This window comes from Telopea speciosissima, chromosome 6, assembly GCF_018873765.1.
Source record: "Telopea speciosissima isolate NSW1024214 ecotype Mountain lineage chromosome 6, Tspe_v1, whole genome shotgun sequence".
In the NCBI taxonomy this organism is placed as follows: domain Eukaryota; kingdom Viridiplantae; phylum Streptophyta; class Magnoliopsida; order Proteales; family Proteaceae; genus Telopea; species Telopea speciosissima.
The window spans coordinates 43,510,026-43,527,252 of NC_057921.1; the positions used below are offsets into that span (position 1 = coordinate 43,510,026).

The following is a 17,227-nucleotide window of genomic DNA, read 5'->3' on the forward strand; positions in this document are numbered from 1 at the left end:
TTGAAGCTCCAAACTTTAATTCCCAATTACTAACCAGACTGTTCTGTGTTGAGCAATTGAAAAAAAAAATTAAGGAAACACATTCATAATGATCCTCATGCTACTGTAGGAACATCTCATCATGATCATCCCATAGAGAACTAGTTCTACAAATTCATAAGTGAATGTGCTAGAGATAGATGTATCTTTAAGGGAGTCTATGCATCAAGGAAACCATATTTCTATGTTGCTTTACCTTTTATTGTATAGAGCAATATCTGGTTTGTCGTCCCACTTAGTGGGGTTTCTTTGTCTTCTTAATTGAAGTGCTTATTCATTTAGAAAGGGGGAGGTGGGGGGAAGAGATTGAAGTAGAACCAAATGCTCTGTAAGAATTATTCCTTTAGCTAGAGACCTGGCTACCATGCCAAGCCTTCCAATCTAAGCTGGCATCTTACAGAACATAGTCCAGCAATCACATAATATCAGTCCATACAAAGAAACCAACTGATTAACACTTGAGCTCAACCAATCGACAATATTAAATAGTGAAAACAAAATAAATCAATGTTGAGCAAACCATACAGGTTTGTTCTAGATCAAATCAGCCAAAAGAACCCCAATCATCAGACATGATTTGAGAACCAACCAAATTCAAATTAAAAATCCTCCATTTTCAATCGAATTACCTCACGAAGTTGATGTGAACACCCAGGCTTCGGTGAACAGCGGAGCAATCGATGCAAAGAAAAATCCCATACGTGACGAACGCCCATGTCGGATTCTTCGCATTGCAATCGAAACACATCTGCATCAAAAAACCGAAACAAATGAATAGTGAAAACCAAAAATGAATCCGTACAAATCTGCAACTCTTAAACCAGATCTCAAAATAAAAAAAACCAAAAAAATTGAGATAAAAAGAGGAGGGAAAAACAGAAACATGAACCTTGTCACTGGTCATACAAAATTCCCAAATCATACCAAAAAAATTTTTGAAATCCCATACCGTTTCGGCTGAATCCTTCGAAGTATAGGGTTGGTGACCCAATTTGAAGACAGAGAGAGTGAGAGGGAGAGAGCGAGACAGAGAGAGACAGAGAGAGAGAGAGCGAGATGAGAGAGAGAGAGAGATGAGAGAGAGAGAGAGAGAGAGAGAGAGAGAGAGAGAGAGAGAGAGAGAGCGAGAGAGACATGAGATCAGGGTTTGGCCGTAGTTGCAGGTACCTTCTCTTCCTCTGCTCCTTCTATTTCCTTCTCTTCCCCAGATCTATCGCAAGGTGGCTTCTTTCTCAAAATCACAGGTTTTCACGATATCGCGATGTAATTGTCGTTCTTGTTCTTTACAGACCGTCTCAGAGATGGTCTGTAAAGAAAGTTCTTTTGGTGCTCAAGACCTCCGGTTCGTTCTAAAAGAATGAAAAAACGAACCGTAAAGCCAAATATTTTTTCATTTTTTTTGTTCTTTTTGAACAAAAGAACTGTTCAGAACGCTGTTCTGAACGTCACCAAACGCACTCTAAGAGTTTTTAAAAAAAAAAAGAAGAGGAAAATGGGTGAATAAAACTAAATAATGTCTGCTACCCTACCTATGGAGCAGGAAGTATGAATGAAGGGTCTTTCCCTTTGTTCTTTGTTTTGTTGGAATGTAAGAGAGAGAGATTGTGAGCTTTTCACTTGTGATCTTTTGTACTTCAAACCGATATTTCCTTTTAACATGGTTTAGCTACTTACATATATTGTTGGTGCACTTTAGCTGAGAGCTTGATTGATCAATCACTCCATCCAAAATCCATATTGTGTCTGTGTATATGAGAGAGAGAGAGAGAGAGAGAGAGATGTAGTAAACCAGGCTGAACCACCTGGTTCAAATAAAAGCAGGATGAACCAGCCGGTTCAAAACCCGCAACAGGATAAAACTTCTAGACTATGGTTGGGCATAAAGGAGAATAACATCTGGTCCCAATTAAGTAATTATATTAAGGTTTCGGTCTCAGTTTTGTTACTGGTTTGAGGTAATAGGTTCATAAACGGCCCAACTTTGACAACAACTCACTAAGATGAATCTCGAGATGGAACAAATGCAAAATTCCTCACATCATTCCAGCAGATCAAGGAGTATGATTGAAGATCAGTCATCTTCATCTGAGGACCAGCAAATAGACAATGGAAGGAGGCCGCGACGAAGACTTGCTCATTAGAAGCATAAGAAGTCTTTGTACAAGATGGTTGATGGGTGCCTTAACTGCTCATGATGGGACTACCTTCTCTACCACTCTCTCTATCATCTATGTCTGCAGACTCCCCATACTCTTCTTCCATGTCCTCTTCATTTTCTTTTCGACTTCCTCCTCCCAGCAGACTAGGCTCCCCAAGGCCCACTGTCCCAGCTTCGTCCTCATCACTGACGACGCCGGCAACAATAACCTCCTCTATGTCCACTCTATCTTTAATTCCATATACTTTGGTGCATTGTATGCTTGCTCTCCTTCATGCTCTCTAGTTGGGTGGCGTTCTTTCTCCATCCCATCAAAATCCAATGGTTTAATGAACATTAATTTACATTTATAAATTTTCTGTGAGAGTGTGTCTTAAGGTTTTACCTTAAATTGGTTGCAACTACGAACATAATAGGGAATTTTATTTACATGGTTATTGCATTATGTGTTCTTGTGAAAGGTGATTCCAGACACAAATGCAAGTACTCATATGTGTGTGTGTATATTAAACAAGATTGTTTGAGAACCTTGTATGGATTAATATCAGTTATTATGAAGAAATATTCGCTATACTAGTTTTCTGGTCCCCTAACCTGAGAGGTCCTTACCGTTGCAGCCAGACATTGTGTACTTTCGTGTACTAATTTTTATATCCATCTTAAGGTATATTTGTGAATGAATAATTTGCATATATTAATTTGGATTGTACTTGTTTTGATGAGTCTAACTCAGATATGAATGCCTTAGTATGATCACCCTATAGGATCCCACCACTTGACATTAGTATTCTTAAAGAGATATTAATGTTTCATTATATAAGAAGCTTAAGAGGAAAGAGAAGGGGATTCCAATTTTTATAGCAATCAGGGTTTGAAAAAACCCTAATAGTGACTCTCTCTCTCTCTCTCTCTCTCTCTCTCTCATTTCATTGTGTGTAAGTACTAGGGGATTCCGTTGTGTTCGTCTCCATCAAGGGTTGATCGGAGTGTATCCATTTGTCACTGCAAGGAGCTTCTATCAAGTTGTAGACACTGAATTTTATCACCCTAAAAGATTTCCTCTGCTATTGATGATTTGAGCCCAATACTTAGGGCTGCAACAGGGTCGGCTTGGGTCGGGCTTTTTGAAACCCCAGCCCAACCCTGAGCCCCCTTATCTAGGCCCAAACCCGCCCTGACCCTGACTTAGGGTCTTAAAACCCTGACCCTAACCCAGACCCTGACAGGGCCAAGCCCAACCCAAACCCGCCCTGATTGGCCCTGATTGGGCAGGGTCGGGCCGGGTTGGCCCTGACCCTGACCCTGACCTCTTTATTATCATATAAAAAAATAATAATAAAGAGATTTTTACATGATAGTCAAGAAGAGGGAGAAAAAACGAATAAAAATTTCTGGTTCACAGACTACATTCCCCATCTAAGTTGTCACAACTCACAAGCAACACAAGAGCTGAAAAGAGAAGATATACAAGGGGGTTTCGGCTATTCCTTCCAACCGAGAGAACCAAGCCTATTAGGCTATTAGAGTAGTAGCAGGCTAGCCGCAGATCTACACTGCAAAAAAAAATAATAATAAAGAGATTTTTATATGAAAGTCAAGAAGAGGGAGAAAAACGAATAAAAAATTCTGATTCACAGACCACATTCCCCATCTTAGAGAACCAGATATAAATTAAATGCACAATTTGAATGAAATGAAAGAGATTCTTACAGGAATGTAATTGCTACAAGAGAAAGTTGGCGAGGGAGGGATCCTTAAGGAAACTGCCGCTGCAATTGAACGGAAATGGAGAAGAAGAAGAGGAACCGAGTCGTTGCCGCTGCAACTGAACGGAGATGGAGAAGAAGAGGAGGAACCGAGTCATCACCATCGCCGTCACAGTTGAGGAGTTGAGGCTTTGAGTCTTATAAGAAGGTTCGCTGGCGATCGTAGATCGGAGATGGAGAAGAAAAAGAAGATGATTGGGGTTTGGGGGAGGCTGCGGCTGCTACTCTGCTAGGGTTCGAATAAAATGGGAAAAGAAGAGGTTAAGAGAATGAGATTCGTTTTAACTTTTAATTTTTAAGACTTCTTTTGTTTTGTTAGAATTTTAACTTTTAAGACTTTTCACTTGCTTAGTTGCTTAAGCCAAAAAAAAAAGATTTCACTTGCTTTAGGGTTTTTTAAATAAACTGTTATTAACTTTGAGTTTTGGACTGGTTTCTAAAAAAAAATGACTTTTTGATCGGTCTGGTCATTTTAAAATTTGACATTTAAATCATACATGGACAATTGAACCAGGTTTTGACTCGATCAAGACAAGTCACCTAAATTGATTAAAAATTATAAAATCCGATCAAGTGTCATGGACTCATGGACATTCGTCAGTTGTCAATCTTAGAAAATGACCAGACCCGGTGTTGGTCAGTTTAATTTTCCCTTGAATAGGTGATTTTGTTCTAATCCAAAAATATATATATATTACTGAGTTAGGTCATTTATGATTAGTTCTCTCTTACTCTTGCTCTTTGCTTCTGTGACATACTAACATCAGTAAGTACTAAGTAGTAACATCTATGTCTTACTTTCCTCGATTCCCCTGATGCTATGGAGGTTGATGCCTTGATGGGTATAGACTATAGAGTATAGAGTATAGACGTATAGTACTATAGTAAAGCACTAAAGGTCTAGAGCTAAACCAAATATGGTTCTGAATCGACCTAAGTCGCAATTTTATTAATTCAATTCTCTGTTGACATGGTTTAATTTTAGTATTTTACTATGGATAAGTTCTGATTCTTCACCGACGACATTGTTGTCTAGGCGTCGCCTTGTAGATCTAGGTTCTCGACTTCTCACCTTTCTTATGTGTTTTCTTGTATTTTTTTTTTTTTTTTATAAATATAGTAGGAAAATCATGTCTTATTTGACACGACTCATCTTTCAAGGAAAAAAAAAAACCCTAGTGAGTCAGCCTTGTAAAACTCGGTCAAGATGAGTCACATTTTTGTATTTTTTAATGTTATAAATATGATTATATATGATTATATTTATAGCATTATATGACTTGAAAATTTTATGACCCTCGTTGGCTCGTTGTTGTTGGTCGTTTGCCGAGTTTATGACTCAGGTAAAATACCGAGTCTTATTTAACTCGACTTGGGTGACTCGCCCCAAGTCAAAACTCGATTTTCCAGCTATGCTTTAAATTTAAAGTTTAAATAATTACAATTTTTTTAAAAGGTTTATGTCCATTTGATGAAGTGTAGCCATACAGATTTTTTGTGTGTGAGATTCATGGGATCATCCACTATTTCACTTTCCATTCTTTAATTGAAAAAAAAAATTCTTGAAACAAAAAAGGGCAACAAAATACAAAGGCTGGATAGCCCTAATTGCAGCCTTGCGGGAAGGTTTTTAGACAAAATATTTTGCATCAGAATAATTGTCTCCATTTAAGAATTAATTAATTTGGTTTTTCTTTTGCATTGTGATGTACTGATGTTGCTTTGCATTTGCATGTTGGAATAATTGTCTCCATATAATATATATATTATATTATTTATATAATGTACTTAAAAGTCTAATTTATGAATCCCTTATTAGTTGTTATTTGTTATATTAATAATTTCTTATATAATAGAATATTATATTATCATTATACATAATCAGGGTCAAAATCAAGGTCTATATCAAGGGTCATCATCAGGGCTAAGACCAAGGTCAAAATCAGGGCAAAGATCAAGGTCAAGATCAGGGCCAAGATCAAGGTCAAAATTAGGGTAAAAAATCAGGGTCAAAATCAAGGCCAAAATCAGAGTCAAAATCAGGGCCATAATCAGGGCAAAAAATCAGGGTTGGGCCGACCCTAGGCCTCAACCCTGACCCGACCCAACCCTGACTCAGGGTCAGGAATTTTTTACCCTAACTCGCCCTCAAAGCCAGAAATCTTAGCACAGGACTTGTTCGGGCTCAGGGCGGGTTCGGGCCGACAGGGCCAAACTTGCACCTCTACCAATACTGCTTTCAGAGATTATACTATAGAAAATGATCATTTTACCCCTGAAGTGATCGAGTTGAATGCCCAACCATTATCAGAATTGGCTGAAATTTTTCAGATAGTATTGGTTTACTATAATAAAGCTTAGTCTAGACCTTAGTGTGATCATTTTAATAGTATATAATTGGGGTTTTTTTTTTTTTTTTTTGCATTCATTTAATAATATTTCTTGCATTTTGCATTTCATTGCATAAAAGGGAATTTTGGTTATTGGGAAAATTTCACAGACACCCCCTAAATGTATCCAATATCTCAGAACTTACCATACTTGATCAAAATGTCACAGACACCCCTATTTTTATGAATTTATTTCAATTTAGTCCACTCCGTTAGTCTCTGCAGTTAAGTGTCTGTTAACTCTTTTTAAATGGTGAAATTACCCTTACCACAGTGAAATCCCTATAATACCCTTAATGATGAATTAATGATGTTAGAAGTTAGTTTTTAGAAAAAGACAATTTTGCCCTTATTTTTATTCAATACTTTTTTTTTATTCCTTTTTTCTCCCCTTCTTCTTCTTCTCCTTCTTCTCCTTCTTCCGCCGCCGCCACCACCAACACCACCGCCACCCCCTCCATCCCTCCTTCTATGTCCGCACAATTTCCTCCCCATCTCCTTCTTCTCCACCCGGGTTTCCTCTTCTTCTTCCTAATCTTCTTCCTAATCTTCTTCTATTTTTTCTGCTCCACATTTCTTTGCACCACAGCCGACAATGGATTGCAAAGAGCTTGAAAAAAATGATGGCAGCCAATGGATTCTGATTCTGATTCTGTGTTGGGTTTGGAAAAATGGGAATAAAAGAAAAGAAATAGGGATCCGATGGTTATTGGGAGGGAAAATGGAAAAGGAAATCAAAGACACGATGGGATCAGAAATGATAAATTAGTTGAGGATGGGTGTGGTCATGGCTGGAATTCAAATTGGGGTTTTGTTTAGACAAGGATGTGAGTTAGATTAGAAGTGAAAAGAAATGGAGAGGAGAATCGGTGATGGTGGGATGAGGGTTTTTAGAATGAAAATGATAAAAAAAATAAAGAGAAAAGAATAGAGATGAAAGGAGAAATAGGGGTTAGTGGAGATGATGGAGATTTTAGCAGAGATGGGTTTTGAGAGAGGGTCGGTGATGGGGTTTCGGAAATGGAAGATGTATTTGCCTCGTTTTGTCGCCCTTCTTCAGTTCACTTTCAGCCATGGGTGGAGATGGAAGTCCGGTCATCTTCTCGTTTTGTCGCCCTTCTTCAGTTCGCTTTCTCCTTGCCTTACCGCTAGTAATGGTCGCCGTAGCCGGAGCAGGTGATGGTCGCCGCAGCCGGAGCCATAGAGGGAAGAAGATGAAATGACAGTTTTGTCCTTTTATTTAAATAACTAAGGGGTAAAATGGATATTTAGGGAAGAAGATGAAATGGCAGTTGTGTCCTTTTATTTAAATAACTAAGGGGTAAAATGGATATTTCACCTTTGGGTACTAACTGTGCTTAACGTTTGGGGTGTCTGTGACATTTTGACCAAGTATGGTAAGTTTATGAGATATTGGATACTTTTAGGGGGTGTCCGTGAAATTTTCCCTTGGTTATTTGCCATTTCTATCATAATTAGAATCTCATAAAATTTCCAAAAATACCTTTATGTCATTTCATCATTAAATCATGTCTGGATGTAATTTTTAGCATATTATAGGAAATTTTCATAATTCAATCCTTGCATCTTAGCATGACATTCCATAAAAAGGACATATTAGTTATTTGACCTCTTTATTATCATATAAAAAAATAATAATAAAGAGATTTTTACATGATAGTCAAGAAGAGGGAGAAAAAAGGAATAAAAAATTCTGATTCACAGACTACGTTCCCCATCTAAGCTACGTTCCCCATCTAAGCTGTCACAACTCACAAGCAACACAAGAGCTGAAAAGAGAAGATATACAAGGGGGTTTCGGCTATTCCTTCCAACCGAGAGAACCAAGCCTATTAGGCTGTTAGAGTCGTAGCAGGCTAGCAGCAGATCTACACTGCAAAAAAAAATAATAATAAAAAGATTTTTATATGAAAGTCAAGAAGAGGGAGAAAAACGAATAAAAAATTCTGATTCACAGACCACATTCCCCATCTTAGAGAACCAGATATAAATTAAATGCACAATTTGAATGAAATGAAAGAGATTCTTACAGGAATGTAATTGCTACAAGAGAAAGTTGGCGAGGGAGGGATCCTTAAGGAAACTGCCGCTGCGCGCAATTGAACGGAAATGGAGAAGAAGAAGAGGAACTGAGTCGTTGCCGCTGCAACCGAACGGAGATGGAGAAGAAGAGGAGGAACCGAGTTATCACCATCGCCGTCACCGTTGAGGAGTTGAGGCTTTGAGTCTTATAAGAAGGTTCGCCGGCTATCGTAGATCGGAGATGGAGAAGAAGAAGAAGATGATTGGGGTTTGGGGGAGGCTGCGGCTGCTACTCTGCTAGGGTTCGAATAAAATGGGAAAAGAAGAGGTTAAGAGAATGAGATTCGTTTTAACTTTTAATTTTAAGACTTCTTTTGTTTTGTTAGAATTTTAACTTTTAAGACTTTTCACTTGCTTAGTTGCTTAAGCCAAAAAAAAAAGATTTCACTTGCTTTTGGGTTTTTTAAATAAACTGTTATTAACTTTGAGTTTTGGACTGGTTTCTAAAAAAAAGAGAGTTTTTGATTGGTCTGGTCATTTTAAAATTTGACATTTAAATCATACATGGACAATTGAACCAGATTTTGACTCGATCAAGACGAGTCACCTAAATTGATTAAAAATTATAAAATCCGATCAAGTGTCATGGACTCATGGATATTCGTCAGTTGTCAATCTTAGAAAATGACCAGACCCGATGTTGGTCAGTTTAATTTTCCCTTGAATAGGTGATTTTGTTCTAATCCAAAAAATAAATAAAATTACTGAGTTAGGTCATTTATGATTAGTTCTCTCTCACTCTTGCTCTTTGCTTCTGTGACATACTAACATCAGTAAGTACTAAGTAGTAACATCTATGTCTTACTTTCCTCGATTCCCCTGATGCTATGGAGGTTGATGCCTTGATGGGTATAGACTATAGACGTATAGAGTATAGACGTATAGTACTATAGTAAAGCACTAAAGGTCTAGAGCTAAACCAAATATGGTTCTGAATCGACCTAAGTCGCAATTTTATTAATTCAATTCTCTGTTGACATGGTTTGATTTTAGTATTTTACTATGGATAAGTTTTGATTCTTCACCGACGACACTGTTGTCTAGGCGTCGCCTTGTAGATCAAGGTTCTCGACTTCTCACCTTTCTTATGTGTTTTCTTGTATTTTTTTTTTTTATTTATAAATATAATAGGAAAATCATGTCTTATTTGACACGACTCGTCTTTCAAGGAAAAAAAAAACCCTTGTGAGTCAGACTTGTAAAACTCGGTCAAGATGAGTCACATTTTTGTATTTTTTAATGTTATAAATATGATTATATATGATTATATTTATAGCATTATATGACTTGAACAATTTATGACCCTCGTTGTTGTTGGTCGTTTGCCGAGTTTATGACTCAAGTAAAATACCAAGTCTTATTTAACTCGACTTGGGTGACTCGCCCCAAGTCAAAATCCGATTTTCCAGCTATGCTTTAAATTTAAAGTTTAAATAATTACTATTTTTTTAAAAGGTTTATGTCCATTTGATGAAGTGTAGCCATACAGATTTTTTGTGTGTGAGATTCATGGGATCATCCACTATTCCACTTTCCATTCTTTAATTGGAAAAAAAAAATCTTGAAACAAAAAAGGGCAACAAAATACAAAGGCTGGATAGCCCTAATTGCAGCCTTGTGGGAAGGTTTTTGGACAAAATATTTTGCATCGGAATAATTGTCTCCATCTAAGAATTAATTAATTTGGTTTTTCTTTTGCATTGTGATGTACTGATGTTGCTTTGCATTTGCATGTTGGAATAATTGTCTCCATATAATATATATATTATATTATTTATATAATATATATAATGTACTTAAAAGTCTAATTTATGAATCCCTTATTAGTTGTTATTTGTTATATTAATAATTTCTTATATAATAGAATATCATATTATCATTATACATAATCAGGGTCAAAATCAAGGTCTAGATCAAGGGTCATCATCAGGGCCAAGACCAAAGTCAAAATCAGGGCAAAGATCAAGGTCAAGATCAAGGCCAAGATCAGGGTCAAAATCAGGGTCAAGATCAGGGCCAAGTTCAGGGCCAAGATCAAGGTCAAAATCAGGGTCAAAATCAAGGTCAAAATTAGGGTAAAAAATCAGGGTCAAAATCAAGGCCAAAATCAGAGTCAAAATCAGGGCCATAATCAGGGCCAAAATCAGGGTCGGGCCGACCCTAGGCCTCAACCCTGACCCGACCCAACCCTGACTCAGGGTCAGGAATTTTTTACCCTAACCCGCCCTCAGGGCCAGAAATCTTAGCACAGGACTTGTTCGGGCTCAGGGCGGCCCAGGGCGGGTTCGGACTGACAGGGCCAAACTTGCACCTCTACCAATACTGCTTTCAGAGATTATACTATAGAAAATGATCATTTTACCCCTGAAGTGATCGAGTTGAATGCCCAACCATTATCAGAATTGGCTGAAATTTTTCAGATAGTATTGGTTTGCTATAATAAAGCTTAGTCTAGACCTTAGTGTGATCATTTTAATAGTATATAATTGGGGTTTTTTTTATTTTTTTTTGCATTCATTTAATAATATTTCTTGCATTTTGCATTTCATTGCATAAAGGGGATTTTGGTTATTGGGAAAATTTCACAGACACCCCCTAAATGTATCCAATATCTCAGAACTTACCATACTTGATCAAAATGTCACAGACACCCCCTATTTTTATGAATTTATTTCAATTTAGTCCACTCCGTTAGTCTCTGCAGTTAAGTGTCTGTTAACTCTTTTTAAATGGTGAAATTACCCTTACCACAGTGAAATCCCTATAATACCCTTAATGATGAATTAATGATGTTAGAAGTTAGTTTTTAGAAAAAGACAATTTTGCCCTTATTTTTATTCAATACTTTTTTTTTATTCCTTTTTTCTCCCCTTCTTCTTCTTCTCCTTCTTCTCCTTCTTCCGCCGCCGCCACCACCAACACCACCGCCACCCCCTCCATCCCTCCTTCTATGTCCGCACAATTTCCTCCCCATCTCCTTCTTCTCCACCCGGGTTTCCTCTTCTTCTTCCTAATCTTCTTCCTAATCTTCTTCTATTTTTTCTGCTCCACATTTCTTTGCACCACAGCCGACAATGGATTGCAAAGAGCTTGAAAAAAATGATGGCAGCCAATGGATTCTGATTCTGATTCTGTGTTGGGTTTGGAAAAATGGGAATAAAAGAAAAGAAATAGGGATCCGATGGTTATTGGGAGGGAAAATGGAAAAGGAAATCAAAGACACGATGGGATCGAAATGATAAATTAGTTGAGGATGGGTGTGGTCATGGCTGGAATTCAAATTGGGGTTTTGTTTAGACAAGGATGTGAGTTAGATTAGAAGTGAAAAGAAATGGAGAGGAGAATCGGTGATGGTGGGATGAGGGTTTTTAGAATGAAAATGATAAAAAAAATAAAGAGAAAAGAATAGAGATGAAAGGAGAAATAGGGGTTAGTGGAGATGATGGAGATTTTAGCAGAGATGGGTTTTGAGAGAGGGTCGGTGATGGGGTTTCGGAAATGGAAGATGTATTTGCCTCGTTTTGTCGCCCTTCTTCAGTTCACTTTCAGCCATGGGTGGAGATGGAAGTCCGGTCATCTTCTCGTTTTGTCGCCCTTCTTCGATTCGCTTTCTCCTTGCCTTACCGCTAGTAATGGTCGCGTAGCCGGAGCGGTGATGGTCGCGCAGCCGGAGCCATAGAGGGAAGAAGATGAAATGACAGTTTTGTCCTTTTATTTAAATAACTAAGGGTAAAATGGATATTTAGGGAAGAAGATGAAATGGCGATTGTGTCCTTTTATTTAAATAACTAAGGGGTAAAATGGATATTTCACCTTTGGGTACTAAGCGTGCTTAACGTTTGGGGTGTCTGTGACATTTTGACCAAGTATGGTAAGTTTATGAGATATTGGATACTTTTAGGGGGTGTCCGTGAAATTTTCCCTTGGTTATTTGCCATTTCTATCATAATTAGAATCTCATAAAATTTCCAAAAATACCTTTATGTCATTTCATCATTAAATCATGTCTGGATGTAATTTTTAGCATATTATAGGAAATTTTCATAATTCAATCCTTGCATCTTAGCATGACATTCCATAAAAAGGACATATTAGTTATTTGACCATTTTGTCCAAAATTCAAATTTAAAAATTCCAAAAAAAAAAAAACAAATGTTATCTGCTGCACCATAATAGTAACATGCCAGATAAGATTTGTCACCATTCAGGAAATTTTCAAAATCACTTCATGCATTCTAAACTTGACTTATCATACCTAGTATAGCAAGTGATTCTTTTTTTAACATAATTAGCCTTTTAGGTTTTTGCTTTTCCTTTGAAGGGTTTTGGAATTTATAGTATATCCTTTGCTACCTATTAACATGTTTTATGTAGTTTAGTTGGATTTAGGTAAGATTCTAACCCTTCTTTATTAAAGTTAGATTTGATTTGCATGTTTATGCTAACTTTCCATTTGTAATGCGGTGAGAGATTTGTAAATATCTCTAACTTTCTTTTTTAAATAAGGTAGTTAGATTTTCAATTTCTTTCCTTAGGGTGTGTTCGTTTTTCTTTTTTTTTGATGAGGAGACAAACAAGAAAAAAACTACAAAATTCCAGTTCGGCCATACACCACATTCTTAGCCATATTCTTAGCTAGATACAAACAAAACCAGTTACCATCCTTGACAAACTTCACATCCTGAGTGTGGTCAGATATATATAAACAGTCTGTAAATAAGTCAACGGTCATCGGCATTTGGTAGGAGATGGAAGCGTATCAACAACAAACTGTCCAAACTGCTCTAATCTTCAACCCAATGCTGGCGGTGTGGTCGATGCCTCTACGGATCGCAAAAAGGATCGATGTTAATTCGTCAGCAACTTGCAAGATTCCTGTATCAAAAAACGTAAGTCTGCCATCTATCAAAAAAAAATAGGACCATCCTGCTAGGCTTAGCTCCGTCAGACAGTATACTGCACAGATCAAAACAGGGAAATTGAGCACAGGTAACTTAAAATCATAAGTGGTAACGAAGCTAGACCCAAATTCATCCATTACAATCGGGGAAGAAATAGGGTAGGAGTGTAAGTTAAGGTCGGAGATCCATTTGTGAGTGCATTGGAGCACCCAGTAGGGGTCAGGTGGATGAGCCCCATAGATACAACGATTCCGAGCTGTCCAAATAAAATAACAGGTAATTGAAATCACACTAAAAACCCATGAAACCAAATGTTTATCCACTCATAGAAGAGAATAAAAAAACAAAGAAAAAGGCTTAAGACAATCAAAACCAAAAGAGTCAGTTCTTAATCCCAAAGGTCCAGCAACCCAAATGCGTTTGACCCAATCACAAGAAATGAAAAGGGGCCATGCAGAGTCAACACCATTACCACACAGAGCACATGAGGAGTCAATCTGGATCCATTTCGAAAGAGTAGTTTTTGTAAGAATTCCTGCATTTAGCACACGCCAGAAGAAAATCTTAAATTTAGGGTGAATTGGAATTTTCCAAAAGAATTTCCACCAATCAAGCTCAATTGAAAAACAATTAGTAGTATTAGAGCAAAGATAACGAGCAGCAATTTTAAGGGTGAGGATACCATTTTTGGCTTTTACGCACCACCACTTATCTTCAGACTCAGAGATAAGCAAAGACTGAACATGGGCTGCTATTAAAGGAGGGTGTGTTCTTTTATATGCTAGGTTTAGAAATTTTTATTTTCCTAGTTAGACTGTTAAATATAAGAGACTGTAAACTTTTTTTTTTTTTTTTTTTTTTTTGGGTAAAAAAAGATTGTGTAAACTAGGCGTACCGAAGTGCCTAACATCTTTTCCACACTATAACCTAACCCCTATCTGATCTCTTGGACCTGTTCAATATGGAGTCAATAAGAGTCAAAGATCAATAAATCAACCATTGAACATAGAAGGATTAAAGCTATTCCGAGAAAGACGACTGCCATAGAGAGTGGCAACCCTCGATGGTGAAGGTTAGAACTTAGAAGCCAAATCTTACCCTCACAACAGGCAAACCGATGATTTTGAGTTTCAATCTCTTGAACGTCTTCATGAGGACTGACTCTTTGGAAACTAAACAAAATATGGTACTATTGTAGAGAACAAACATCAAAGGTTTAATATCATGTTTGGAAATAGGGGGTATCAAATGGTCGAGTTGGTTCGGTTCGGTTCTTTTGCTCCAATTTTTTATCGGGTTGAAGGGAAAACTCGATTTTGGTTTTGGTGGTTTATTCGATTCTTTCTTTATCAAGCTTTTATCTTTTTGATATTGCACTTGGTCCAGTTCGGTTTTGGTTTACCTTGTATATATATAAACAAGGGAAAAAGAAAGCTGCTAGGCTGTTTGAGATGGATCATTATCTGTTATGTTTCCCTATCCGGTCCATTTCTCCAATTTCCTCTAATAGAGGGGGCGGAAATGACCACCCTACCCCGTGCCCGAACACACTGCCTGGGTGGAGTCTACCCCCCTATTAAAGGGACTTGGGGAAATAGACCAGACAGGAAATGGAGCAGATAATTTTCTGTCTGACATTTGTGCTCAGATATAGAAAGGGAGAAATGACAGCCCTGCCTCTTGTGAAATGAAAGCTCCCACCCCTATTGGATGCCCTCATGCTGGTTCAATCTGTCGTTCAATTTTGTTTTTGACACCTCTACCTGAAATGTCTCTTTCTCTCAGTTTGCTTACCAGTTCTAGTGCTCTTCAATAATAAACTCACAATACCTAAAACAATTGATATTAATCAATTGAGATTTTGTTGATCCAATTGTAGTTAAAATTTAGGAGTTTCTATTACAAATTTGGTGGACATGATATCTAATTATCTTTATCTAACATCAAAATTTGATTAGTCTGATCTTTTCTTTCATGTGCTACTATAGATGTTCTTAAAATATTCGAAAAATCTAAAATGTGAATTCAAAAACCAAGCATGTGAACCAGTGGATGAAAGCACTTCAGCACCCAAAAAAAAAACCAGTGGATGCTGAGTCATATAGTTTAGATAAATTGCCAAGTTTGCCAAATATGAAATAACCTATGATGGAAACATTTTTTTTAACATTTATGATTTGACGTTTCGTCGGTGAAAATCCTAGGCCTTTAAAGTGGACCCCATTAAATAGTGGGCTCCATATACATCCCATTCTTAAAATCATTAAGTAAATAGAGAATTTACCCCCCCCCCCCAAAAAAAAAGTCAAGAGAGAAGTCTTTATCTTTACTGATTTAGGGATACGGCCTATACGGTATGAGGTATTGGTATTGGATCGCTCGATACAATTGATAATTATGCAATTTTAAAGATCGATACTTGATCAATATTGTATTAATGAAATGGTTTGGAAATAAGTGAAGTAGTCAAAACAACCCATTTTTTAAGAAGAACTAAAGGTAAACTGATCGGATACAGCCAATCCATATTGACCGAATTAATTTTAAGATGACCCGATCCGAAATCCGTGCACTAAAACCATGGATGGAGAGACGAAGGAGACATGAGGATTTTTTTCTCTCAAAAAGACAAAAGGCAGTTCAAGTAATATTACCATATTCCCCATGGAAATTAAAAAATATTCCTCATGGAAATGAAACCTAGAATCCTCATTGGCTCATTCACACCCATGAATTAAATTCTAACACAAAAAAAAAAGAATCAACCCAAAATTTCACTGCTCGCAATAAATATCTAAGTAAGGGTCCAGTGGCAAAAATATCTAACAACCTGCTTACTCTTTTTTTGGTAAAAAATCTAAAAACCCACCACAATGGACCCAATTTGGATCCTCTGCTGCAGTCTGCCCATGCAGTCAGGTACAGTCTCACACAGACAGGTGAAATGACTGCCCTACCCACCGCCGTCTAAACCCTCTTTGAAACTTTGAAGAGCAGCCTATAACTACTGATAGTACTCTCACTTCATATTCACATAAGTTATCTGAAACATCAAGTGCTTTCACAACAATGGTGAATGAGGTAGTTTTTTTGAGTTCCTGGTTCAGCCCTTTTGGGATGAGGATCAAAATAGCCTTGGCAGAGAAAGGAATCAAGTATGAGTACAAGGAAGAGAACCTGCAAGACAAGAGTCCTCTTCTTCTGAAGATGAACCCTGTTCATAAGAAGGTTCCTGTTTTGATCCATAATGGAAAACCCATCTGTGAATCACTCGTTATTGTTCAATACATTGATGAGGTTTGGAAGGAGAAATGTCAATTGCTGCCCTCTGATGCTTACCTTCGAGCTCAAGCCAGGTTTTGGGCTGATTTCATTGACCAGAAGGTTACATCTCTCTGTCTCTCTCGAAGTATTTTGTGTTTCCTGTCTATATGTAGAGCAATGTTAATTTATTGAAATAACTGGTCTCGCAGGTATTCGAGTGTAGTAGGAAGACATGCATGTCGAGAGGAGAAGAAACCGAGGTAGCAAAGAAGGAGCTGATAGAATCCTTGAAAGTGTTGGAAGGAGAGCTTGGAAAGAAGCATTACTTTGGGGGAGAAAAGTTTGGGTATGTGGATTTGAGTTTCATTCCCTTCTACATTTGGTTTTACTCCTATGAAAAATTTGGGAAATTCAGCATGGAAGCTGAGTTTCCAAAGCTTACTGCTTGGACTGAGAGGTGCTTGAAGAAGGAGAGTGTGTCCAACTCCCTTGCTGACAAAGAAAAGGTCTACCACTTCATTGTGCAGATGAGAAAGAAATGTGGTATTGATTAGTAAGAGTTAAAAAGAAAGAGGAGAATGGGTGAATAATAAAACTAAATAATGT

General features: G+C 37.4%; 1 protein-coding gene across 1 annotated transcript; it reads left to right on the top strand.

Moving 5' to 3' along the window:
* Positions 1–16,426: 16,426 nt before the first annotated feature.
* LOC122664504 (probable glutathione S-transferase) lies at positions 16,427–17,175 on the top strand. Its single transcript, XM_043860348.1, has 2 exons — positions 16,427–16,741; positions 16,831–17,175. Exons 1-2 carry the CDS (start codon positions 16,427–16,429, stop codon positions 17,173–17,175), a joined length of 660 nt encoding a protein of 219 aa, XP_043716283.1.
* The last annotated feature ends 52 nt before the right edge of the window (positions 17,176–17,227 follow it).